General features: G+C 44.0%; 1 protein-coding gene across 2 annotated transcripts in view; it reads left to right on the forward strand.

Moving 5' to 3' along the window:
- Positions 1–27,126, forward strand: part of LOC119396776 (diacylglycerol kinase theta) — a 64,809-nt gene that overhangs the window by 2,342 nt on the left and 35,341 nt on the right. For both annotated transcript variants that reach the window (XM_049417216.1, XM_049417217.1), the window contains exons 2-4: positions 24,652–24,731; positions 25,539–25,641; positions 25,840–25,928. In XM_049417216.1, the coding sequence (XP_049273173.1) occupies positions 24,652–24,731; positions 25,539–25,641; positions 25,840–25,928 (272 nt within the window). The remainder of the gene's footprint in view (positions 1–24,651; positions 24,732–25,538; positions 25,642–25,839; positions 25,929–27,126) is intronic.

Consider the following 27,126-nt stretch of genomic DNA (forward strand, 5'->3'; position numbering starts at 1 on the left):
TAATAATAATAATAATAATAATAATAATAATAATAATAATAATAGTAATAATAATAATAATAATAATAATAATAATAATAATAATAATAATAATAATAATAATAATAATAAATTGGAGGCGACGCTTCACTTAGGTGTCTGGTATTGGCACTCGCACCTTGGCGTTCGCGTGCACTGGTGTATTCCTTGGGTTGACTTCGTGTTGCGTGGTGTTGCCGTAGCGGATCTCAGAGGTCACGTAGAGAGAAGGTCGTGGTTGAGGTTTGCTCCGCCAGGTGCCGCAGCGATCCCAGCTACTCTCAAGGAAAGCGTTTGCTCTTTCAATGAATTAATTCAATTAATTTTCATTAATTATCCTGACAGTTAATTGGCCCTTCTCTTAAGTAAACTTATGATCCGATAGCATATGCATCCGATATATAACTCTTATCTTGAACCAGGACAGTAGATTTCATGCCAGTTTTATTTTTTTTAAACGCATTGTCCGAATATTCGGAAAACCGGAAGTAAGTGCTCGACCGGAAGTGCTTGGAAGAGAAGCGAGAGCGTCACTCGTTGCTCGTGCCACTAACAATAACAATAAGACTGTTTAATGTTAAAAAAAATTATTTGTGCTCGAAAACGCCGATGTTCTGGAAGTCGTCACTGTAGGTTTAGTTTGCATAAAGACGGGCCAACGAAACAAACACATCTATTGACTGACAAGAGGAAGGAATCACTGGATACGTTTAGGAGTGTTTCCGGTTAACGGTGCAACTCCAGGAAGGCTTCTAAAATTTTTTGCAGGACTGTTTTTCCTCTCTTTGTTTATTAATTTATGCTTTCGTCAGGTTCAACTATCCAAGAAAGCGACTTATTTGGTAAGGCGCTACTATGTGGGCGCCATCTTTTACAATCACCAGCGCGAAAAGTTTGCTCGAGTGAATTCGGACTTTGTATTATGTTACTGTGTAAATTCGTTTGCGTCGTATCTACGTGCAAATCAAGTAACCGAAAGCAGATGTCACAGCGTCCTCGGTTCAAGGTTCGATTTGCGACTTCGCACGTGAATTTCTCTAGATTTTAAACTGAATATGGACGTGAGAACGCGCTAAATATGTAGGGCTGAACAAGAGCGCGGCCAGTCGTTCTTCGCTCCATCATTTACCACCATTTATTAATGGCACGAGCACTGAGTGAGATTCTATTTCAAGCATATCTACTCGGGCATTTTCCGCTTCCGGATATTCATAAAAAGTCTTCTAAGTAACAGAAATCGATGGTTCAAGTTAAGAGTTATATTGGATACATAGAATATCGGAGCATAACTTCACTTAAAACAGGGGCTAATTAACTGTCAGCATAATTAATGAAGATTAATTGACTGAGCTCATTGAAAGATTGTGAGCAGCTGGGTTCGATGAGGCACCTGGTGGAGCAGATCTCGACCATGCACTTCTTTCTACGTGGCCTCTAAGATCCGTTTCGCAGCGCGCGAACCCCAAAGTTAACCGAAGGAATACACCAGGGCACACGAAGGGCGAGGTGCGAGTGCAGACACCTGAGCCAAGGATTAGGGTAATCTCCATAAGTTCTTTTGTTATAGCTGTCATCTGCCACCATCAATGTCGTTCGCACAGTATTCATCACACCGCTGTCTTCAGCTCTTTGCTCAAGGCCTGTGCGATTAGGGTCTGATTGTTCAAAGGTATTCGGAAATTGAGCGAACCGTTCGTTTTCCGTCGCGTGATTCGTCAGAATGGCGCTTTTGCTGACGAAATCGCGATTCCAACCAATTACGCGAGAGGCGGCGAACAGTTCGCATTCTCATTACAAGATTTCGCCTCCTGGTTTTAAATTATAACGACAGCTCCTAACATTTCTTTTTTTACCGGAAACAACTGTTTTGAATGAATTGAGGGCGTGGCATGAGATGTTCATACTAAGCCTGATTCAGAGAGGTTTGAGCCAAGTTTTTTTAATAGAACTCTAGAATGTCGGAAAGTTTCTTTTTACAGCTGATCTGTATATAGCTAGGTTCTGGTGCATCGCGTCCGTAGGCAAAATACTACGTAGATGCCAATTTTTGCCTCCCCTCGCGCATCGCCCCCTCACCACAGGTTTCCCTTAGCCTTTACCCCCTCGCCACCGCCGATGCCTATTTAACAAGCGTTACCATACTCGGTACTTCCCACCAATCTTTGTGCCCCTTTGTCTGGTGACGTAGAGTCGCGCTATCGCTGTTATCAGCAGTTGCCCTTTGGACTTGTTGTATGACGGACGCATATCGTTCGCTCGGAGGAAGGACAGCGGGAACTGAAGGAGCGCCAACGCGCACAAAAGCGCGAATGGGCGCCGAAAACGACGTGAAGCCGCTGACGCAGAAGGCGCAGCCGCAGCCGCTGGCTTCAGTCTTCACAGTAGTGGAGAGCTCTAAATTTTTTGCTGTAGAAACCAAATTCGACGTTATTTGGGTAAAGAACTAACCAGCACCGACACTACCTCTGGGGACCTACGGAAACACACTTCAGGGCTTTGCATTCACAATTTCATTCCTTGTAGGAATTACCGATAGCGCGTATTGAAATAGACGTGTTTGCGGAGTGTCCAAATCACATTCTGCGCTGCGGCCCAATCTTTTTCGGAGACGCGTTACTTGCCCTCCGTACAGCTATAAACGGCTAGGCGAAATACTTTTCTCACTGAGCAAGATCTTAGCACGATGGTCACGCATTTATTACAATTGCAAAATACCACTAAGGCCACTTTGAAAGTCAGCCGGACTGAGCGACCATCCGTGACACAGGAAACAGGATAACGTTACTTCACAAACTACTGTGCACATAAACTCTTGTTCTTTTCGTCCTAATTTTAACACGAAAGTGTTTTATGCCGGGGTCCGCCAAGACTTTCATGACGTATTTCCGTCACGGAAATACGTCAGCAAAATGAACATCATCAAATGGCAAAAAAAAACTATAAGAAAAAGTTCCGTTGACAGGAGTCGAACCCGTGACCTCTCGGTCCGGGACGATGTTTTCTCCCATTTTGCTCTCCGCCAGGGCAGGATGGACAACCAGTAAGGCTCAATTCTGTTCAACCTCTCTGATCTTAACTTACCGCCTCATCTTTTTGTACGAGTATAGCTTAATATAATTTGTAGTGACCTTCCTTTTTCACTTGCGAAGAAAGTGGCAAAAAGGCTCTGCGAAGTGAGCTCATGCAATTGCGCTTTTTTTGTCAATTAGTGCATGTAATCTCATGACACCTCGATAGGAAGCCAGTGCTGCAAATAGACAGAAAAAGAAAAATAATTGGCACGTTTTTAAAACTTAAATTACCATTAGGTGTTTTAAAAAGAACAACTTCGGTTTGTCGAGGAAGTCTGCAGGATTAGCGAACTTGTGAACTGGATTTAATAGTCGGCATGTCCAAGTTAAAAAAAAAGATCCCCACAGTTGCTGCATTTTAGCGTTTTTCTTTAGGTACAAGTGAGTTCACTCTAGAAAATATTCTGGCGACCGCCTAACGAGGAAGCTTGCGCGCTTCGCGCGTACTAGGATAGCAATAATGGTAGTTTGACCCGGAGCTAAGTAAAGCCTGCTCCACGGGTTATAATGCCGCGCCGGTGATAGCTTTCCGAACACTGATTACGATGCTTTAGATAGAGCAAATTCAAAAATAGGCCACGTGCGTTGATGGTGCAATTAGCCGTATTTCGTGCAGCCACTTCCGGGGGCGAAATAATTACTTCATCGTTTTCCTTTTTTCCAGTTTAGAAAGTTTGATGACGCGAGGCGTTCTCGTAGAGCGAGAAAGCTGTTTCATCGTCAACAATAACCTCGAGAGTTTAGCAACGACGGTACATTTTCAATAACGAAATTTGATTATGAGCTTGAGCGTTTGCGAGGTATTGAAACTTGAGTTGATGAAAATCGGGAAGTCAACCTGTCTTTGTAAGCGTTATGATACTTTTCTTTTTCCTTCTACTTTCTCAAAATGTCTTCCGTGTCATGTGCCTCAACACTCACACGGGCTGTTGCGTAAATAAGAGATTACGCAGGAAACTCATCGCATATACCACAAATTCGCAGTTGCAGAATACTGCGGCTGTGTTAGTAGTATATGAAGTCATACGAAGAATGTCACCCGGTAGTCACTATATATATATATATATATATATATATATATATATATATATATATATATAGCCGATTTAACGATTTAGTGGTTTCTTTAAGTTATGCTGGCTTATTTATTGTGCTTTTTTAAAGTTATCGGCTGGCTAGGTGAAAGCCGGGGCCAACAATAACATAGCAGTCATAAATATGTGCATAATGTATGCATACCACATTGGAAGCGAGGTGTGTTACAGGGGTAGCTAAAAAAACGAAAAGAAGAAACGAAATAAAGTAACGCAAAACTTGGTGAAAGCTTTATGTTTAATATTTTGCCTGAACTTTGAATGTGGCTCAATCCGCATAAGTAATGTACCCAGCACGTCAAATGTTCAGTCATTCATCTATATATAAGTACATAGTTTTCAGTTCTACTAACTAACTAACTAACTAACTAACTAACTAACTAACTAACTAACTAACTAACTAACTAACTAACTAACTAACTAACTAACTAACTAACTAACTAACTAACTAACTAACTAACTAACTAACTAACTAACTAACTAACTAACTAACTAACTAACTAACTAACTGACTGACTAGCTAGCTAACTGACTGACTGACTGACTGACTGACTGACTGACTGACTGACTGACTGACTGACTGACTGACCGACTAACTAACTAACTAACTAACTAACTAACTAACTAACTAACTAACTAACTAACTAACTAACTAACTAACTAACTAACTAACTAACTAACTAACTAACTAACTAACTAACTAACTAACTAAACAGAAAGATGGTGGTTCTTGATGGAGAGCAAAGGATGGCGCAGGAGCATGGCCATACTAATGAGCGGCAAGTGCATAAACGAGTGCACCATGTGAGGCTGCAGAATCAAGGTCTTATGGGGACGAAGTCGCGAATACACTCCAAGTTACCACATTTAGAAAAAGCTCCAGGAATGGCTTGGGAGTTCTTCAAGGCTCCTGGGCGCCGACACCGAACCCACACGTTCTTATTTTGTTATCGGGAACTCTGGCACGAAACCAGACTCCAGCGAATTGCCTTTGTACTAAACGGTCTGGCATTTCGTGCATGCGTTGATAGCAGGCTCGCGTGCTCACCTTTTTTATCTAAGCTGACATCACTCACTTTCATCAGCACTTTCCCGTTCTCCTCTCTGTTTAAATCGTTACGGTAATGGCGGACGTCGAAACTGGGCCTAATTTTACACAGATGGCCGAGACGTGTCACTTGCGACTGCCTGTTGCGTATCTCCGATATCTCGAGAAAATGAGATGCGAACTGTGTGTTTGGTGTCCCTCTCCGAGCCGGTCTAACGCCTAAGCTCTCTAATGACTTCTAGCCCAACTGCTATACATAGACCGCGCCTCGGCTGCACGCCCGAGCAGCAGCGCTCGGCTGTTCAACGGGCGCTGGGCCAATCTAATGGCGGTAGCTATGGGACGTGGATTGATGGCCTACGGAAAGGAGAACGTTCCGAAGAGAGTATGACGGGAGGAGGGTGAGGCGGATTCGTGCCGCCCTTTTTCCGCTCTTCACATGCGTCCATTATCGGTAAGGGTTCAGTGTCTCTTGAAAAATATTGATAATAATGACAAAAATATATTGGGAAATATTTGCTGTGGGCGTGTAGGCACGACACGCGAGAATAAGCTGGTTCATTTAAGAACTGCCGGGAGGTTTTGTCTGTAACGCCGCAAAGCACATGTAGTTCGTATCAGTTACACGAGCGATGCTGGAAGAGCACTGCAGTATTGTTAATTCGTTTTACAATCAATCAATCAATCAATCAATCAATCAATCAATCAATCAATCAATCAATCAATCAATCAATCAATCAATCAATCAATCAATCAATCAATCATGAAGTTAAGGTAGGTCACCACCTTCGAGAAAAAAATTTGCAATTTTAGTCCAAAAGTTATAATTATGGTTTCGGCTTGTTGGGCTTAGGTAAACTTAAACTTTAAAATGACGAAATTGTCAAAAATGTAAAAAATTAAAATTACAAGAAATCAAAATGTGCCAAAATATGCATGTTGCGCCAACAGTCATAACTAAAAAAAAACTGTTGGTGCGATTCAAACGCCACTTGGCACGTACGTAGTGAGGACAATATCCTGTGCATCTAACCTCCACGATCACCATATCTCTAAGCTGAGGTGCGTTATCATAAAAATACTTAAAAAGCTAATATTTGGAAGGTTTGTTTTGCGCACAATTGGCTATAGTACAAAAAGTTACCGCTAGTTTTTAATCATTCTGCCTGAATGCACAGTTCTACATATGAAGAAACAGCACGGAAACTTTTATGTAAAAATATTTATTAGAAAGAAAGTTATCACTGTTCGCGTAACTGTAGCATGCAAAAAATCACGTTTTGAGAAAAATTGCTTTAAAAAAACCGCCAGGCCTGCGCTGAAACCGCAGCACAGTCACAGCGAAAGCTGGAAGAGCAGCGTTTCTAGAGCCCGTTAAGCTCTCTTGGGGCTACAAAACAAGTACACTAGAAAGGTACCCACTACGCCATAAATCACAATTTTTTTGTGAAGTTGGGAAGCACCTACTAAGCCATTATTCGTCATTCTGCGGAGAAGCGAGGCACCAGCTACACGTCAGTAAGGCATCATGTGCACTTTGTTGACGCGACGACTGATGACGATGAAGAATTATGGCTCAGCCCTTTGTAATGGGTTGGAATCTTTAAACGGCCCACCATTTATGTAATTTGCATTGGGTGACGCCCGGTCACTATTTCCCTCTCCCGTCATGCTGTATAACATACGTTGACATGGGAGAGAGACGGGGGGGGGGGGGGGGGGCGAAGAACTTTACTGAGACCCCGAGGAAATGGATCATGCGCTTATGGGCTTCCTTGGCAACCAATACAAGTGCACTTGCGAGGAACCCACTACGCTATAAATCAGTGTAATTTTACTGAGACCCCGAGGAAGTGGATCATGCGCTTATGGGCTTCCTTGGCAACCAGTACAAGTGCACTTGTGAGGAACCCACTACGCTATAAATCATTGTAATTTTTGAGAAGTAGGGCAGCAGGCACTGTGCCATTTTTCGTCATTCTACGGAGAGCGTTGGTACCTACTATACGCATGTAAGGCATTATGCGCACTTTGTTGATGCTGTGCCTGATGACGATGAAGAATTATGGCAGAGTCCTTTGTAATGGGTTGGAAGCATTCAACAACCTACTCGTTGCGCAATTCGCATTGTGTGACGCCTGGTTACAGAATTCGCGTTGTGCGACGCTTGGTGCTTATTTTACTCTTATACTACGCTATATTGCATATGCTAATTTGGTTCCTTTCCGACATGAAGCCTGTATAGGACCTTTTTGCAAAGCAGTTTCAAGCACCGGCATGGCTCAGAGGTTGAATACTGGTCTCCCACGCAGAGGGCTCAGGTTCGAACCTCGTTCCATCCTGGAGTTTTTTTTCTTATTTCCTTTTTTTTCTTATTTCGAGCGATACTGGTTACGGACACCGGCGGCGGCGGCGGCGGCGGACAACTACGGCGCCAAAAACGGCCGGTGAAATGATCTCATAACAGCTTTCGCTGTAAAATTTGAACCAAATGTCCATATAGCAAAGAAACATTAGATATGCCTGAAATTCACCAGGCTCATAGCTCGGGACTTCCTTTGAAGAGGCACAATCTCCTCTTGGGCGAACGGAAGCATGTATTTTTTTCCTAGCTCGTTTCGCGTCTTCAGCTGACTCTCACCCACGTGCTCCACAGTGGGTCCACGCTTGGTATATTGATTAGCTAACTTGCGTTGACGCTTTTTTTTTTGTCCTATACTTCGCCATACTTGAGGAAGTACTATAACTTTCGCCTTGAAAAGTCAGAACTAAGTCCAAGAGCTCGAAACGGCATACAAACAAGCAGAGACAGCCAAGCGAAAACGCGCGCAACTTAAACAACAGAGTGCCACAGCCTTGTAGTGAAATTTTAAAATAAATCGAAAACAACGTGTTCCACAAGCTTTGGAACGTACTTGGACAACTTAGCATTACGTAATATATATACAAAAACACATGTATGACGAGATGGCAGGTGTTGTGGAACCGGAAACCTTCAGTTTGGGTTTCGGATGCGTCTAGGAGGGGTTGGAAAAATGGTCATAACTTTCGAACGGCTCAAGATGAATACATAATTATTTTTGCTGAATATCCTTGAATAGACAGGGGTCTCTAAAATATGAATCCCAAAAAAGCAATTTTTTTTTCAAAAAATGCGTTTTTGAAGGTGGTGACCTACCTTAAATGAAGCGTTGCCGAATCGATGTCGTTGATGTCCTGGCAAGTACATGGTAGCCACTCGGCACTGCTGATGATAGCAAGTCATGAAAGAAAAAAAAAAGCCGTTGAAACGAAGCAGTCCTGTTGGGGGGTTTAGGGAGGGGCACATCATCGCGTAAAAGACTGCGGGAATATACATGAAAGCAAACGAGAAGAAAAAAAAATGTGACGAGACGCTAAATGCTTTGGAATAAACACGAAAGACAAACACAGGTTAACATATTGAGCACAAGCTAACACGGAACGAAAGACGTGCAACATATGTCCTTGTAGCGACATGCGGAGCTATTCCAAGCGATGCTATTGGACCACCTACCACATCATGATTACGTCTAAGTTTGTGCGATACGAGCTTGCGGTATAATGTTATTGACTGCCCCGCCTTTTTCTGGTCTGTACAAGTGCTACACAAACAAATTAGAACGGTCACTATCAAAGTATCTCGTTGCGCGGGACGCACATGCGGTTGACGGTCCAAGTACTTGCTGTAGCTCAACTGCGAACCCATGGCCGCGGACCCTCCACTGTCCGCCAATGTCTGCGCTGCTAGAGTCTACGTCTTTTCTAATGGCGCTTGTTCCCCCACACTCTCTCTGTATTCTACATGCAGTGACGTCACTGTCGATCAGACAGGACTTCGCTCTACATCAGGGTTCGTGTTCATTAAAAAGACCCGACGCCGCAATAATGACACGTTTCTCAATCAACAAGGACGTCTTAAAGCTGGCCCAGACAGAAACGCCGCAATTTGAAAGGAAGATAACTTACCGAAGCCAGGTAGCACACCTAGTTTGCGTTGTTCTTTTTTTTTTTGTTCGCGTTTCGTGCATTTCTAGCTATTTCAGTTCTCCTCCCGAAATAGTAGGCAGGCTCTGTGACCCCTTCGGTGGCAGTTGGTAGCCTGCCTCCCCCTAATTTTTCTTTCGCTCTTTGTAAGGTATACGTAAGTTTGTACATAAAAAAACCAATAATTTCTTGCTTTTTCCTCGCAAGCGTATTTCAGTATCGTTACTGTTGTCGCAGCTTGTTTCACAAGTTCGCCGTAGATTTCTTGTAACCCGAACATTCCTGACATCGTCTGCCTCACTTGCTAGGTCTTGCTGTTTCCTACAGTAACTGTTGATTGTTTTCGGAAACATACATTCCAGACTAAAGTGTTATAGTTTTAAGAAATAATAAAGCCCATGTTTTAGCAAAACGACCGATATTCCTCCCCAATTCTGAGTAATTACAGCCAGTTCCACCTTCCCTGCTAGGAACCTGGACGACATGGTGGACTCTTGTTAGCGCTTATCACCATTTCTGCCTCTACGTAGCTCAAACTTTATAAATGTTAATAATACAGAGAGTTCAAATACAGGACACTGTGTCCTCTCCTATTATACCGTGTTATGTGATCTTATTTTTGCAACACTACACAATACTGTACCAACTAACCCATCGACGCGTTCTTTCGATCTTTCTTTTTGTTGTTAGCTTTCTGTTTGCGCCTTCCCCATCAATGACACCCTTGGTTCAGCCTCTGACCATTCGATTCGAATTTCCGTAAGGCCAAGCCAAAAATGTGGCATATGGTGTCCATTAGTGTTGGACGTATCTTTAAGCTGGAAAATTGGTTACGTAAGATTAGTTCGACGACTGGCGTCTGGGTTGAAGCTGAGTAAACCGACTGTGAAACCGTCTACCAGCCTAAATAAGGATTTTACGACGTAGCTGAGCCGAAGCTGTGACTGCTCGAGTTGGCCGGATGAGCCGCAAAAGGCGTACGTTGCTTTTTGTCAGAGACGCGAGCGGGCGACGGAGCCAATACGGAAGCGACGCAGGCAGCAGCGGCGGTGTCCTTTCTCGGCAGGAAGCGAGAGAGGGGCCGGGACGATCGCCGGTGGCGCTTGGTCGCTGTTCGTTTCCCTATATCCCTAAACGCCTTTTCACGTTCTCGATTCCTTCGAGCTGCGGCCACGCTTCGATATTCGGGGCAACGGGGGAGCAAAAGCGGGTCGTGAGCCTTATACGGGCACGCGCGTAGCGCTTCCCTCCTCTTATTGAACATGGCGGCGTCGGAAGCCGCCATTTTAACTCCGGCGTCGTATACACAGGCGCACGCACGCACACGCTTACGCACACGCGGTGCTCTCCGCTGGCGGCGGCCGATGAGGAGCCGGGGTGGGAGGGGGGGCAGGGGGAAGAGGTGGCGCGTTGGCGGCGAGGGAAGCAAGAGGGTCGATGGGGAGAAAAAGGGAAGCGGTGTACGAGAAGGCGGCCGCCAGCGGGCGATCGACGTGCTGCGGGTCGGCGGCGTCGGCGAGGCCGGAGCTGCGTATACGTTTCGTTATGCGGGCTCGCTGATCCGCGGGGTTCGCACAGAGGAACCACCCGGACGACGGCTTCCGCTCGTACTGTAGCTCTAAAGAACTCGCGGAAGCGATACGATCGTCATTGATAAGGTGTCGGCCGAAAAGTCATCGGGTTATAAACTCGCAAAAAAAAAAAAAGAAAAAGAAATCAGGAGCCCTTCCTCTACCGGGGGCAAGCGAAGCTCAGCGGGTGCGTGCCTGACCTACTACTCTTCCTTCTTCCTATCGCATTGCGCAATGCTCCCTCCTAACTGTTTCCTTCCTCCATGCCGGGAATCGGACCTTCATCCACGTGCTTAGCAGCGCAGCACTTCAGTTGCTACAGGCAACAACGATGGTCGTGTGTTCATATCCAGGCAACAATGAAACGCGGCAACGTGAGATGACAAGTTACCTCGGCAAAGGATCAGATTGGCATATCAGAAACGGCCGATCGCCGACGAGTTCAAGATGGAAAGAGCATCTTATTATTGGAAAACGGCCCACACAAATACACATGTGACGCAAGCACTTTGAGGGCCGCATTTCTGTACACTCGCCGGCGCCGGGGTTTTCACGTACAATACCGCCGCCGCCGCCGCTACAGAAATTTTTAACTCATAACAGGCATCACTTGAAGAAGAAAAGCTGAGGGTTAGTTCGGCTAGCTGGTGAGCCGCTATGCGTGAGCTCTAACGAACAGAAAACCGTAGCGCATTTCTGGTTGCTCAGATAGATGAAGTAGTGCCGCCATTCAATCGACAGGCGTGTAGCTTAGTGCCATCGCAACGCCGTCAGAAAGCAAACGGCGCGAGTAAAACATATCTGTTTTGCACTGCACAGAAGCCGATGTTGAGGTTGACCACAGTTTTTCACGCCGGTTTAAAAACTCTTAGCAGGATTTCTCGTTGTTTCTACGTAAGAGGAAGCTAGCGTGCTCATGGCTTAAGTTAAGGTGAAGTCCGTTGTTAGCGTAAGTTGTCGACCTTTTTCATTCACCCACAGTTTCTCTGCTGAAGGAGTTGAGTGACATAACGTTCGCAATATTACAGCAATAGGAACTAAAAATTTGAGGCGACCCCAATATTTGACTTAGGTGTCTGGCAATGGCACTCGCACCTCGACGTTCGTGTGCACTGGTGTATTACTTGAGTTAACTGTGTTTAGTCTTACTGCCGAAGCGGAGATGTCTCAGAGGCCACGTGAAAAGAAGCTCGTGGTTGAGATTAGCTCTGCCAGGTGCCGCCACAATCCCAACTGCTCACAAGAAAACCGTCTGCTCTTTCAGTGGACTCATTCAATTAATTTTCATTGATTGTCCTGACAGTTAATTGGTCTTTATCTAAAGCAAACTGATGCTCCGATATCACATGCATCCAATATAAATCTTAACTTGGACCAGAATGATATATTCCGTACCAGTTTTATTTTTTACAATACTTTTTCCGAATACTCGAAAAACCGGATGTGCTCGACCGGAAGTCCTTGAAAGAGAAACAAAGAGTGCCACAAGTTGATCTTGCCACTAATAGGTACCGTTAAGCGACCCTAATAAAAGCTACCCAAATTAACAAATCTCTGTGGACAGCTGGACAACAGCATATTGTGGTGTAGCTTGTGTTGCATGATCTACTATTTGTTTCAGAGAGATGCCATATAGGCATCTCAGCGATTACTCGTGACATGCAAATTATCTCTTGACGCACGAATGAATGCTCCATAGGGTTGTCTCGCGAAGCATTTTGTCACCATGCATTCGTTACAAAGAGTGAGAGACTACTGTAATGTGAATAAATTAAACTTGAGTGGCCCCATACATAAAGCTTGCCTAGAGGCTGCCAAAATGCTTCAGTTTAGTAGATCCATATCCACTTTGGAAAAGTTCTAGTTTTGAAGGAAGCCCGATACTGTTTGGCAGCACCGGTTTGTCGCTTCGGAAGTCGAGAAAACGAAAAAGGAAGACGCGTAACCAATCGGTAAATTCGTAACACATTTGCTTTATTGTGATTAGCAAATAAAACGAAAACGCTTGCTGCAAAGGTGTTTCGTTGTTCTCTCCTACTTTCGGGCCTGTGTGCATAATTACCCTGTCATACTCTTACGTCACTTCGGCCCCGATACGTCGCGACATTTCGTGCCGCTTCCGCATTCGTGAACAAGCGAGCTTCTGCAGTATAGCTGCTTTGGCGAAAGCATTAATAGCGACCGCCCCGAGCTTATTTTTGGCTTTCAGCGGCCCCCCCCCCACCGTGGCCCATTTCCAGATCCATCAGCGTAGTTTAGCGTGTCTTTGACAGCAGCCGGTCGCACTCGACGTGCCGTTTCGCTCACCTCCTCCCTCCTCTTACACCAGCTCTCCCCCGCGCGTCCTGGCTCTTGCAAATCGTAATGGCTACGCTGAACCTGGTTTCCAGGTAGGAAACCATAGCGGGCGTACGGATCCACTCGCGAAAGAGAGGCGTATCGGTGAATCGAACAGGTTCTTATTTCTCTTTGTTGTTGACTTCGTTTCGCGCTGTAACCATGGTGCGGTTGGCGAGTTGGGGGGGGGGGGGGGTGCGCATAACGGCTTGCACGTGCTGAGCGCAAAGGACAAACAAGGTTCGCTCTTAAAACCTCGCTTACGTCAACGTTGCGCGGTGGGGGCAGCCCTCTCGATCGAACTCTGCGCTGGAGGGCGTCGAATGAGGGCCAGGTGTTCGTTCTTATCGCGAGCTCCTCGAACACTGCCGCACGCCTTAGTTGGTTACCGCCACGGCCGCATGATGTGTCTGCGCTAACGCCGCGCGCTTTGCCACATTGAGCGTCTCGCCTTGTCGCCAACCGCGTGTCGGGAAAGAAACCGTGGCATTTTTTATTTTTATTTTTCGAAACGAAGGATTCCACACCTTTACGGTGAAGCTGTGTTATTCTACCTTGTGCCGTCGTCGTCGTCGTCGTCGTCGTCGTCGTCGTAGTAGTAGTAGTAGTAGTAGTAGTAGTAGTAGTAGTAGTAGTAGTAGTAGTAGTAGTAGTAGTAGTAGTAGTAGTAGTAATATATGTAGTAGTATAATTGTTGGGGGTTTAACGTCCCAAAACCACGACATGTAGTAGTAGTAGTAGTAGTAGTAGTAGTAGTAGTAGTAGTAGTAGTAGTAGTAGTAGTAGTAGTGGTAGTATAATTGTTGGGGTTTAACGTCCCAAAACCACGATATGTAGTAGTAACAGTAGTAGTTGTAGTAGTAGTATAGTAGTAGCGTTAGCAGGGGTAGTAGCTGTGGTGGTGGTGGTAGTAGTAGTAGTAGTAGTAGTAGTAGTAGTAGTAGTAGTAGTAGTAGTAGTAGTAGTAGTAGTAGTAGTAGTAGTAGTAATATTACCAGCAGTAGTAGTAGGCGTCACGCAGGTCACGTGACCAGAGGGGAGATTCAATAAAGAAATAACTAAAACAAAATGATCATGGTGATCGAGATGTTGATGATCATCATGCTAAATTATGACGATTACGATGAGGATTATGCTCCAAATGAGACTAAGCCGTCTTAATCTACCCACACATACACACACGTGCTTAGAGCTTCGCTCTCTGACGGTTTCCATTCCGTTCAACTGGCTGTTTCTTTTGTTTTGTTTTTTTTTGGCGCGTCCACGATGAAAAAACTGGGGAACTTTCGCTTCGCTTCGAAGCAAACAATGGGCAACTCGGAGTTCGAACAGAAAGGAAGCAATTAAAGGTGGCTATTCAGCGCTTCTTCGAAAATGCCTGCAATTGGGATGAACTCGATTGCGCCATGTGTGTTTATTTTTCGTACTTGTGGGCCCCAGGCCTTCGCAAACTTTGTTGCAACAAAAGCTTTTGCAGCATGACATTTACTCTCCTAGCGCAATAACTTATCTTTTTCAAATTTTTAATCTATGGTATTATTAACCAAGTGAAAAGGGATGTCCATCAAAATGGTGACAACTCCTCTACTTATCTTTATAGAAAGAAAGAAAGAAAGAAAGAAAGAAAGAAAGAAAGAAAGAAAGAAAGAAAGAAAGAAAGAAAGAAAGAAAGAAAGAAAGAAAGAAAGAAAGAAAGAAAGAAAGAAAGAAAGAAAGAAAGAAAGAAAGAAAGAAACGCCCACTTTATGACCTGCTGTACAATCGTAGCGGATTGTGTATCATGACTTGTGAAAAATACGGCTTACGGGCTCATCGGATTTTCCGATAACTGTAATTAGTATTACCGCGTCACCAGCATCTTTCAAGTCCCTGACCTCCTGGCGCTACACACATTCCTTTGGTTCTTCTTGAGCTTCTCGCTGATGTTTACAAATAATTTTATGGAGTTCTACATGTGCTCCTTTAAGAAGTACTATAAATTCAGTTACTGCCAAAATTAAGTTAGGCCGTTGGTGAACCGTAGTACGGCAGAGCGATTTATAGTTACGCAGGAATGAATTGTTAGCTGTATAAAACAAACGAAAATACGACTTTTTATTTTTTTAGGTTAGTCCGTATCTATGGTATATGTGGCAGTGGCGCAATTTATTCATATAAGCGCAGGTTTAGTGACGAGAACAAATTTAGCGCCCGGTTACATAACGGTTGCATTTAGTAACTTTAAGTAAAAACAGATGTTCTGCTTACTTTGTCGCGGTTTGTGTTATTTTAGGCTCGATCGTATGTATGCATAATGTGGACATATTTTTATATATTCTTTTTATAGAATTTTGTCTTAACCTACACGCCAACTTCAGTCACCGGTGACGTGCGCTTCGTTTTGGTTGCTCGTGTTCCATTAATGATGCACTAACATCGATCGAATCCCATATTAAGATTTCCCATCTATTTCTGCCGATTTATGCTAATATTAAAGAGTGTTACACCGATGTCATGAATGTGTAAATTTAAAAGACAATATGTTTTACCCACGACCCCATATTTGTTCAGCCTGTTTTATAGTGATCGTTCCTGAGAGTAGTGTATTCGATCGTTTTTGCACTGCCCATATGTGACGGCGAAATCGTCGACACACCTCTACCGTGTGAAGCTCCGAGGCGTGGACGTCATAATAGACTCCCGGCAAACTTTTTATACGTTTTTTTTTATTTGACGCTAAGTTATCCCTCGACCACTACTAATGACATGTTGGCATGCCGTGATCGTTACCCTTGTTGCCGTTACGTGTCACTTGTGTTTTATGACTTATCAAGTTTCGATATGGGGCAGAAATTCCAGGCTATACGGAGTTATATGCTAGGAGGCGACGTGTCGTAGTCAGTGGGACCAACATATGTTTTTTTTTTTATCGCAGTCAGTTCTTTCTTGCGCGCTATAGCATTTCAAGTTTTTCTCTCTCTGCAAGCATCACCCTACGCCTTCGAGGTATTATTACCTAAATCATCTTCACTTCTCTATATATGCGGCTGCTATCCGTACTTGATGCGCTTTATTTTCTTCCTTTTCTTCTTGGAGTTATTATCCAAACCTTCAAACCTTTAATTTTCCAAAAGCTTTCTTTCTTTCTTTCTTTCTTTCTTTCTTTCTTTCTTTCTTTCTTTCTTTCTTTCTTTCTTTCTTTCTTTCTTTCTTTCTTTCTTTCTTTCTTTCTTTCTTTCTTTCTTTCTTTCTTTCTTTCTTTCTTTCTTTCTTTCTTTCTTTCTTTCTTTCTTTCTTTCTTTCTTTCTTTCTTTCTTTCTTTCTCCAAACGCTTCTACTTGTGACTTTTCTGCCGTATCGGCCGAGGGCGTGTCTCCGTATCAACGGACCCTGTGTTTTACTTTTTCAGTACACACTAGTACATAGCGCGTAGCAGTTTTCATTCATTATTTTTATTATTATTATTTTTTGGTGACTGCTTCCTTATTGAGTGGTCGAGACACGAGCAAAATCTCCTCACGAGAACCACAAATTTTGGCTCTCGCTCTTATAGCAATCTCCTTCACTGTGACCAACAGTTGCCGGAACGGCGTGTGCTCGTGCATTAATCTGCCGCAAGGTAGGAGCGTGCAAAGACGGCACAGCTGGTTTGCATGCCTAGTATTTATAGTACTCGGACTACGCTTGCACGAAACTCCATAATCTTTCTCTTGCTGGCTTGGGGAATGTGGCGGAATACTATTCGGAGACACAATCGCAGATATGATTGCATTACGTTTTGGCCAGCTCACGCGTGCGCACCGGCATTACCGACAGCTTTGCGTGCATCGGCAAGCTGTTCCGGTCCGATCCGGTGGGACGGAGCACGAGAACGCACTGACCCTACGGCCCGATCAATACCGTCATTCGTCGCTCGCAGCTGCTGGATTCTGTCAGGGCTTATTTCTGAGAATTGGACGGACAGTGGTCGTTACCGCGCTACTCTGGTAGCAAGTTACCTGGTTTTGCCGCCGTGCTATATTAGCGCAGTCCTGTCGTGTTCAGTTTTCTTTCTTTTTTCACTAGTTCGTTGCTTTTTTGCTAGTGTGTTCATACTGAACACCGGAAAAAAAAATCAATGGCCACCTAGCGCTGCAAAGACAACAAGTGAGCGCACCTTGCACCCCTTCCTTTCTCTCTCTATCTATCTCTTTTTCTTATTATTTTTTTGCGATAAGTGGTCATACGTTTTTATAGTACAGCATAACTCAGTTCCATTTCAGTCACTTATGGATAAGCTGGCAGTGTTGAAGCCAAAAGAAAAAAAAAGACGAAAAAGGAGAAGGATAAATGTTGCTCATTGAAGAGCTGTTTGTAGAGCTACCTCATATAGGACTATTGTACTTTGGAAAGTAAATGTTGCTTTCAGCGACAAATCGAACAGTAAATTTTTCAGTAAAAAGAAAGTTCAACTGGGAGTTTACCTTTTTTTTTGTTCGGTTACGAGATTTACGAGATAACGCAAGGACGCGCCGCTCGGACCGAAACGCCGTATTTGGCTATATGTGAGTTTAATGCGCTGCATCGACATCGAACCGTAACCTTTGAGTACATTATGCAACACGTGCTCATGTTGGAGTGTGTTATCAGCAGACTGTGTGCATGTTATCTACGAAATGTGTTTTATACCATTATAACTTTTTCCAGAATGTAAGATCTGCCTTCTGATACATTGTAGCTGCGGTGGGTATATCGACTCGATTACATTTAAGTGGGAACCGCACAGATGGCGGAATCCGGAAACATTTGCGCCTTGGTGGTAGAGTTATATTTCATGTGGGCTGAGTTTCTATACTACGTTAATTACCGCCGAATCGCTGACGACTCCTTGTGATACCATGTGTGCACGAGCGCCATTGCGATCTATTTAGTACAAATTCTCTAACTTCAGCCAGGCGTTTCCTCGTGGCCTGAAGAATGCCATGGTAACCATCTAACCAGATGATGTGTAGTGTGAAAAATAGATGCAACTGAAACGAAAGTACGTCAATCACCGTTGATGATACATCATTTTGTAGAATGTAGTAAATCCTAATGGCACGTGAATTTTTCTTACAGCTACCACTAGACCGCACGCATACTCTCCGAGAAAAAAAGAGTCATTTGACTCCTTTTTTATGAGTTCTTACGTGTTATGTATATGACTCTCTTTGAAGAGACACCTGAACTCTCTTTGGGGTCATTATACTCTTCGATGAGTCGGGAGACCCGAGAGAGAAAGTTAACGTGTCTCTTTAAAGACATTCATATTGGCAAGTCAGGAGTCACTGAAAGGAGTCACACATACTCTCCTTTTTTTTTCTTCCTTATAGTGTACGATATGCGATTGTGTGTTTAATAATGACGCAGTATTCAGGGATTTATAGGGTTGTGCCTGTTTCGAAAGCTTCGGTGGAAATTTGCTCACTTCGATTAAGAAAGCTGCGAGGTTAAATAGCGTTCATGGCGCGGACGCTCGCACGCGGCAGCGGCGCTTAAGCGCACGAGCCAGTTGCTTCTTTCTTTAGCAGCCATTAGGGGCAATGCGGAACGCGTCAAGTTAAGTACCCAGAGGCGTCGCCGCTACCCTTTCAATATTAAGGCCTTACTCACCTTAATGAACGTCACGTCCAGTTCACGGCAGCGGCCTCGCGAGGCTTTTTTGTGTGCGCCACGAGTCCAGCGTTACAACGCAAACACAGGATATGAGCTGGGAGCGCTCCCGCTAGAATAAATATTGCGGCCCATCTGTAGCCACATCTTGGGGCCACCCCGCGCGTATGCTGTGCTGTACGTACTCCGTTGCTAGCGGTTTTGGGCAGCTTCGTGTCGTGTATGTAATGAGCTTTATTCAGCAAGTTGATTCGCTTAATATACGAAAGAAACAGCGATACTGGAATTGCGAAGTACAAGACAAAAATGTATGCAGCTCATTGACTGAAGTGACATTGACTGAATTGAATAAGGACAATTTTGCTGCTGTAAAAGTGGACAGACAGCATTAGGGAACACTAGCCAGTGCTAACCCAACAGGATTAACTTGGCTACGTTAGTCAGTGTCACTAATATGCCAGTAAGTACGGTAGCTGAATTCGGCCAGAAATTATTATCGTAATATAAATCATCGCCGTAATACACCGTTATTGCAAGCGGGTAAAATATATGCCCAGAAGGTATTGTCTTCAGAAAATAACGCGATGACGACTATTCATAGTCAGCGCGTGGAACTAGCGGATAACTTATCGAGTCGGTTTTGCTAGCGTATTGCGACATTCATTCCGTCAAACCTTTTTGCGTTTCGACAGAGCAGTTATTTGTTTCTGGATGGCGTAGAAAGTATCAGAGAAGGTAAATAAACTAGAGTGCTCTTCATCCACAATTTATTCCAGCAACGTCGGTCTTCAAAGCAGCTAACGTGAGTGAAACATGCGAGTTACACACGAAGGAAAACAGCAGTGGCCCTTGCTTGCTTTGTTTACGTTTGACGGAGTTGAACAGCAGCGCACTGTTGAACAAGGATTAGAAAAAAAGGAAAAAAGTTGATGTGGTGCTAGAGACACAACACAACCGGGATTTCTCTTTGCCCGCTCCGTCTTACATCGCCGCAGTTTTCGCGCTGACCTCTGTCGAGTACGGGAACGTATTTTTAGCCAGACCATCTGTCATCCGGCAGCAGTGCGTTGTACGTCGCGTGCTCGAAATGGCGCGCTGAATACATATATACACCGACACCGATGAGTGACCTTGAACGATTATTGGACACAAGCGGCGGGGACCCAGTTATCTTTAGCAAAGCTCGTTAGGTTGGCTTCCTGTAGCGGTGATAAGCACTCCGTCAAGCACGCTTTACAGGGGCAGCACGCTAGAAAAGGGACAAGGGGCGCAACTGTAGGCGACCCCTAGCTCTTCGCCCAGCAAGCGCAAGAGTTATAGAGAAAGAGGTCCCTTAGTGTGAACACTGCAATGGGCCACGCAACACTGCAGTGCCGCCGCGCGAAGCGATGGCGCAAACCGCGCTGCTGCCGTCGCCATGACACTTCACAGCTTAAGTCGGAGGGCTTGTCAGAATTCGCGAGTTTGTTTCAAGTTGGCTTGTCAGTGAAGACTGTGGACTGCAGTAGGATACGCATTTGGGCTGGCTGGTTCATGATTACGAGTACAACAACAGCGCTGAAACGAATGGACGAAGAAAGGTCTTCGACATGATGACAGCGCCGTAGTCTGTCCTTTCTTCATTCTGTTTTTCTACTCTGGAAACCATGGGTGGTGCCTTTCAGTGAAAAAATCCTGGCGCCGCCCCTGAAGCATTGTGGTGTCTCACGCTTTGCCGCGTGCGTCGTCATTTTCTGCCGTTGTTGCTTGAAGCTATCAAGGACGGAAACGTGGGCATGTTGGTAGCACATAATGCATCTAAGAACAGCGCAGAGCGCTGCATGTGTGTTCTTCGCCAGTCCTTGTCTGTTGCGCTGTTCTTACATCCATTACGTTGCTTGAAGTAATGGTAACTTTCTCTACCGAGTTCGAGTGAAGCCCTGGGATCTTTCGTGCAAAATTCTGAAATGGGCTGCTTGTCATATCATGTTGAAACAAAGATATGTAATGGAAGTCCCGTAGTTTGCGGAGCTGGTGTAAGCGGAGCTTTGGCTTACAAGCTAACGCTCGACGTGAACTCGGCTGTGTCTGACAGAGGGCACTACGGACGCGGGGAAGGCGCAGTTCCCACCGAATCTGTAACAGGAGAGGAGGTCACTGCGGCACCAGCGGAAGGGAGAAAAGAGGGAGAGGGGTGTAGGGAGGGGGACAACGCGGACATCCAGCTCCAAACGTAACACATCTCGGGCTTGCCTCCTCACTTCTCTTTTTTTTTGTTTCCCAAATTCTGTTGGCGCGCTCTCTGTTGCCAGACTGTGGATCAATATTTTGCCCTCCTTCGCTTGTACCACCACTGTCGTCGCTGCGTACGGGCTTATAGCTGCATGTCTGGTGGGACGGCACAATTTTTTCGTTTCCGAATAGCGGCCGTGTCGCCTGATGGAAACTATCGATGGCGTTCGACATGTTTATTCGTGAGCGAAGCAGATATGCGTGGGCCTTCCCTCACGGAGCAATACATTAATCCCGCGGCCGGTCCTTGCCCGGTGGGATGACAATGTTCTGGGCAAAGACTGGAACATTGATTGATAGATTTGCTATCTGCTTGACTGATTGAGATTACTTATCATATCTGTGTGTTTTAGCATATCTATACCGTGCCCTAGATTATGATCTTTATAAAGAAGTACTTTTATTGCACACATTGTATGTATGTATGTATGTATGTATGTGTATGGAGGTTGTATGTATGTATGTAGTATGTATGTATGTAGTATGTATGTATGTATGAGGTATGTATGTATGTATGGTATGTATGGATGTGTGTGTAGTATGTATGTATGTATGTATGCTATGTATGTATGTAGTATGTATGATGTATGTAGTCTGTATGTGTGTGTGTATGTATGTCTGTATGTATGTATGTGTGTTGTGTATGTGTATGTATGTATGTATGTATGTATGTATGTATGTATGTATGTATGTATGTATGTATGTATGTATGTATGTATGTATGTATGTATGTATGTATGTATGTATGTATGTATGTATGTATGTATGTATGTATGTATGTATGTATGTATGTATGTATGTATGTATGTATGTATGTATGTATGTAAAATGAATATAGTAAAGCTTAACGTCCGAAATGAGTACACAACCACTTGGGAGACGGTGTAGCGCCGTGTATCGAGTTAATTTGGCCGAACTTGATTCTGTTTAACATCGCGTATCGAAATCTTGACGCATAACCATATTTTTCAGCTCGTCATTGTTTTCATAAGAATGTAGTCGAGACTGCACCGCGGGCACTCCAAGTAGACGATCGGGCATCGCCTCGGGGTGGTTATTTTGTTACTGGCATCAATATACGAAGGTACGGCTGACAGTAACTGAAAAGACTAGTATGGCTCGTAATCACTATTGCTCTCGCGTTTGACTCGGCACTACCATTAAAGAATAGCTCAGCGGGGAAGGAACATTGCGGTTGACTGAATGCGTCAAGGTAACTTAATACGCGTCTCTCACACTGCAGCTCGTTACACCTTGCAAGAAGTCTGGTCCCGGATTGGTTCATTTATTGATTACCAAGTGTGCAGCAGGCCTTGGCCTTCAAATGTTAGAGAGAGCGTAACATGCTGCCAATTATTTTATACAGTTTATATTCAGTTACACTGTCAAAGAATTACGTCATATACAAAACGGAGTGGCAGTCTACGTCTATCCACAGTCAGTGTCTTAAAAGGTATCATTGGCCAAGCTTTTTAAAATTTTTGACGCAGATCTCTAATTTAGACACGGCATCTATTGCTATTCATATTAGAGTAAATCGGGTGTTTCTCACGATGCTGTGCTAGGGAATCGTTCCGTAAGAGTGATAAACTGCTTCTAACATCCGAGATATCAATAAACGGTAAAAAAATTCTTCCACGAATTAATGTGCACGAGTGTTTTACAAATATTTGTTAAGGAAGATGTTTTTCAGGTGGGCTTGACGGGTTTATTCTATACAAAAGAAATCAAAGAAAACGATTGCTTTTGTCTCCCTTTGTTGTTGGGCTCCTCGAGGTATAGTTTGGCGTTTGTGCGTGTCTGACGCACTTCACAGCATAGAGGTTCCCATTTCTCGGAGGCGCAAAGAAGGCGCGCCCACGTGTTACAGGTCGAGCGCTGGCGTTCGTGGGAGGATGACGCTTCTATCCGTTATTTTGGCAAAACAATGACGTAGCCGCCTTCTCTCGTGATCTTCGAGGAAACAAGTGCCGGTGTGCCACACGGAGCCGCCTACGACATGGAGCTCAATCAGTCGCTATAGACGCGAAAATGTGATTTGCTCCTCAGAGTTTCTTTTTTTTTTTGCCGCTCGTAAAGGCATAGTAGGAAGTAAAATATTTGTCTTCAGTCCTAAGTAGTCGATTGTGTTCCCTAGCTGAAACATTCAATCGTGATCGGAAGAAAGACTGCTAGAGATTAATGGATGTAGTTTACGTTGCGCGATTGTTTACCTATCTGGAATGGACAGCCCTTCATGATGGCAGCATTTTAATTATAACTACCACTGTTTGCGTGTGCGTGGGTTTCATGTTGCTATTTGTTCTCGATTTTAGCCGACATATGGTAATTGCCGTAATTATCAGGGCCCGTATTCACGGAAACGTCTTACGCTAAAAAATTTCGTTAGAGAATATTTCATCCAATAACGATGCGGGACATATCATTAGTGAAGCCGGCTGACCAATAAGAAAACGCACTAATGAAACAAGTCTTGTGAATTCGTCTCTAGAATATTACAGGTAGGTGTAGGCGCAGGAGCGTTTGTTAGACACTGGGCCTCTGGTACTTGTACCCTTTTTGAACAGTGTTCAGCTAAAAGAAGATATTACTAGAGTTTCGGTCCTTGGAGAAAACCGTGAGCCGTCAAAAGGCAGTCAGAATTAGAGCCAATAAATGGAAGTACGATAAATAAATTAAGTATAGATTATTAAGGACATAAAAGTGGCTAACATTCCTTTTGGAAGCATGAACTAGTCGTCACTTTGTGTTTCTCGCTTGCTCAGCTAACTCTCGCAAGCAGCTTTAGACGTAACCATTTCTTGCTTTCTCACGAATGAAATATCTGATCTCCGTTATTTGCCGGAATTTGGAGCGTGCTTCGTGAATACTCTCCTGCAGGATACGTTAAAGGTCGTTTTATTCTATCTGACGCACGAAGCCTTTGCACCAACGTATCGTAGTTTGATACGTGGCGATTAAATGTGGTTTAATGTTTTTGTCTTTGCAATTTCGCTCGTTGTAAAACTATTAAGACATTGTTAATGTGCTTCTGCGTGTTGACGCGTCCGACCACAATATGTCACGGATTAGTACAATGTCTGCATTTTATTCTCAAGTCAAGCCTTTTTATTGCATTGAGAATTACGCTTTTCTCTGATGCGCGAGCTTTTCTATAATTTTTTTTAAGTCGTGGACCTTGCTGCATGACAGTTTGACGTAAAAGTGATAATATATTAAAGCCTTCTTTTATGCGAGTGCTGCAACTGCGTCATTGTTAAGCCATTGTCCGATGACCGATTGGCACGGTTGTTCTCATCAACTATGCGTCTGTACAATCAAGATATGTTCGAAATGAAGAGCAAGCATCGGAAGGCGTAATCGCGTTTTGTTATTACCGTGTTCGCATTACGATTAGCTAACTATGTTTATTTAAAGATTATTTAATAACTTGAGGGAAAGGGTGCCCACTTGGACATTTATGTGCCGTGTCGTTAAGGTTCTCTTAAGAGAGAAAAATAACGGAAGTGATAGTCACGGAGATCTTATAACTACGAAATTGACTTGCATCAAAGTGTATTGGATGTTGCACAAACGTCGAACTTCAGTACGCTTACCGTTGTTTTCTTCTGTTTTTCTCTTTGCAGTTTGTAATTTTGTAGTTCACGACAGATGCCTCAAGACTGTGGTTTCTCCTTGTTCAACTATTGCAATCAATGTAATCAAAGTGAGTACGAAGCAACTTATTCTCATTACATTTTGCCTGTATTTTATGATTGTGAGGGTAATTCTTCTGCTATTGTTGCTTACGATTCAAACAAATGAAGTCACGAAAACAAAAACAAAAAACCTAGCGATTAGGACATGCACCACAGAGGTCTAGAAAGAGCTTTTGTTGCAAACAAATATTGTTGCCGAACGAGAGTCTAGTAATACCTGCATGCGCCAGTCTTTCTTTCTTTTTTTTAACATTCTTACTTAAATTCCCGATGATATCTTTTATAAAGCATCTAGTAAGATCATTACCTTTTATGTTAACTGTTACTTTGTAAGTAGAAAAGTGAATTTGAAATTTCAACAAATGTGCTAAGCTCGTAAACCGACAGACGTAGAATGCTGATGTTCAGACCTGTACGAGAGTAAGCAATTTTTCCGTTTTTTACGTACGCACGCTGTTGCGAAGCAACAGCAAATAGCTCATGGTATGCTGCTGTACGAACTGTGATTCAAGTGTGTCTAAACATCTTCACACTTAGTGCTCGGTTCAGGCTCTGTCATGCCATAAATTTTCACTGCTTTTAAATTAAGCACTGCGAACGAGTGATTTTAATTCCCCCCCCCCCCCCCCACCTACCTTTTCTGTTCCAGACAACTTCGTCTAGCAATTGTATGCGTGAAGATTGGAAACAAAAGAAATTATGATTAAGCCATACAATAAACATTGAATTGACATATTGCTATTATCCTTTTTTTTTTCAAGTATGAAGTCAGTTATACGTGGTCTCACACTCTGACATTTGTTCACTCCCTACAGAACCCAGTGCCCCACTGCTGGACGGAAGCAGGCCACCTCAAAAGAAAATTTTGCAATGTCTGCAGGAAACGAATCGAAGACAACTGCGCAGTTAGGTGTGAAGGTGAGCGTTGATGGAGTTCCCGCTGAAATGATCCCACTGTCCAAGCAAATAAGCCTCAAGGCATGACCTCTCTGAGCAGCGCATACTAACGATGCATCGAAATCAAGAGCCGTTACATGTGTCCACAATATCCGCTCGGTGTTTTCACATTGTGCCCACTGACTGTATTTTTTCCCCTCTTTTTTTCTTATTGCGCAGTTTGTGAATACTGTGTGCATTTGGAGTGCCAAGACTTCAGCGTTGCAGACTGCAAACAATGTGCTACCTATGCTCCAAGTAGAAATAAAGTAAGTATTGCACGGCCTGCACACACTGCGGTACAGACAGAGGCGTAGCCAGTGATATTTTTCGGAGAGCAGAGGTGGGGGGAAGAGAGGGTTCAACCATACAACGTTTATGTATGTTCATGCATGTGTTTGTGTGTTAGCGTGTGTATATATACACATGCAAAATTCAAAATCCGGGGGAGGGGGGAAGGTTTGCACCGGGTGTCAACCTCCCCCCCCCCCCCCCCCCACCCCCGAAATTTGAATTTTTACCAGGATTTGGCCAGGATTTGGGGACATGTGCACGTAGCGCCATCTCTCGTCGGTGACAGCGGTGGCCTGCCGTAACTGAACGCGAAATAGGCGAAAAAAATCATATCTGACGAAAAAAGCTAGTTATTAAAAATGACTCGTGGTTTATATACAGCAGACACTTATTTGAACATTCTGTTAAAATTTCAGTGTCGCACTACAAACCACGTGACTCCCAGAGTGTTTAACATTTTACAATGGGGCCCCACGTGTTTCTGATGGGCGGTGTTCAATTGTCCTGGGAAGCCACACGCTTTGTAGTGCCATAGTGCAATTTTACCAAAATGTTCCAGTAGGTCTCTGCTGTATAGAACCCGTGGTCGTTTACGATAACTAGCTTTTTCAAGAGATATTATTTTTTCCCTCCTATTTCTCATTCAGTTATGGCAGAACGCCGTTGCTGCCGCCGAGAGATCGCGCCACGTACAGATGTCCCCAAATTCTGGGAATGTCCCCCACCTTGCCCTCGCCAATAGCTACAAAGTTCTTCCGTGCAACACCTTTAATAAAGTGATTAGCAAGATAGAGCAAAGTCACCGGAGCACCCTATCAAGTATATTGCGTTTTGTTGCAGCTGTACTATTTCATATGACTCACTTCGGTGCGCAGAAAAGCCTATCAGCACAGATGAAGTAAGAGAAGACAGTTTTACCTGTGCCTGTCGTTTTGGTTTTACCTGTGGCTGTCGAATCAGCGCCATGCCGTTCACTTTTCGCTTGGTTGGCGCGGTTCATTCAACATCTGACGTCTTCTAATTTTAGTGTCATGTTGTAGTACATTTAGATCAGAGCGCCCTGATAAACCAGTTTTGGCGCCGTCATTGTACATATGTAGAAATATGCTGCTTTTCGAATAGTGTTTGATGGAAATATCTTGCTATTTTCACACTATCGGCAACCACAAACAT

The sequence above is a fragment of the Rhipicephalus sanguineus genome, chromosome 6, assembly GCF_013339695.2.
Source record: "Rhipicephalus sanguineus isolate Rsan-2018 chromosome 6, BIME_Rsan_1.4, whole genome shotgun sequence".
Lineage (NCBI taxonomy): Eukaryota > Metazoa > Arthropoda > Arachnida > Ixodida > Ixodidae > Rhipicephalus > Rhipicephalus sanguineus.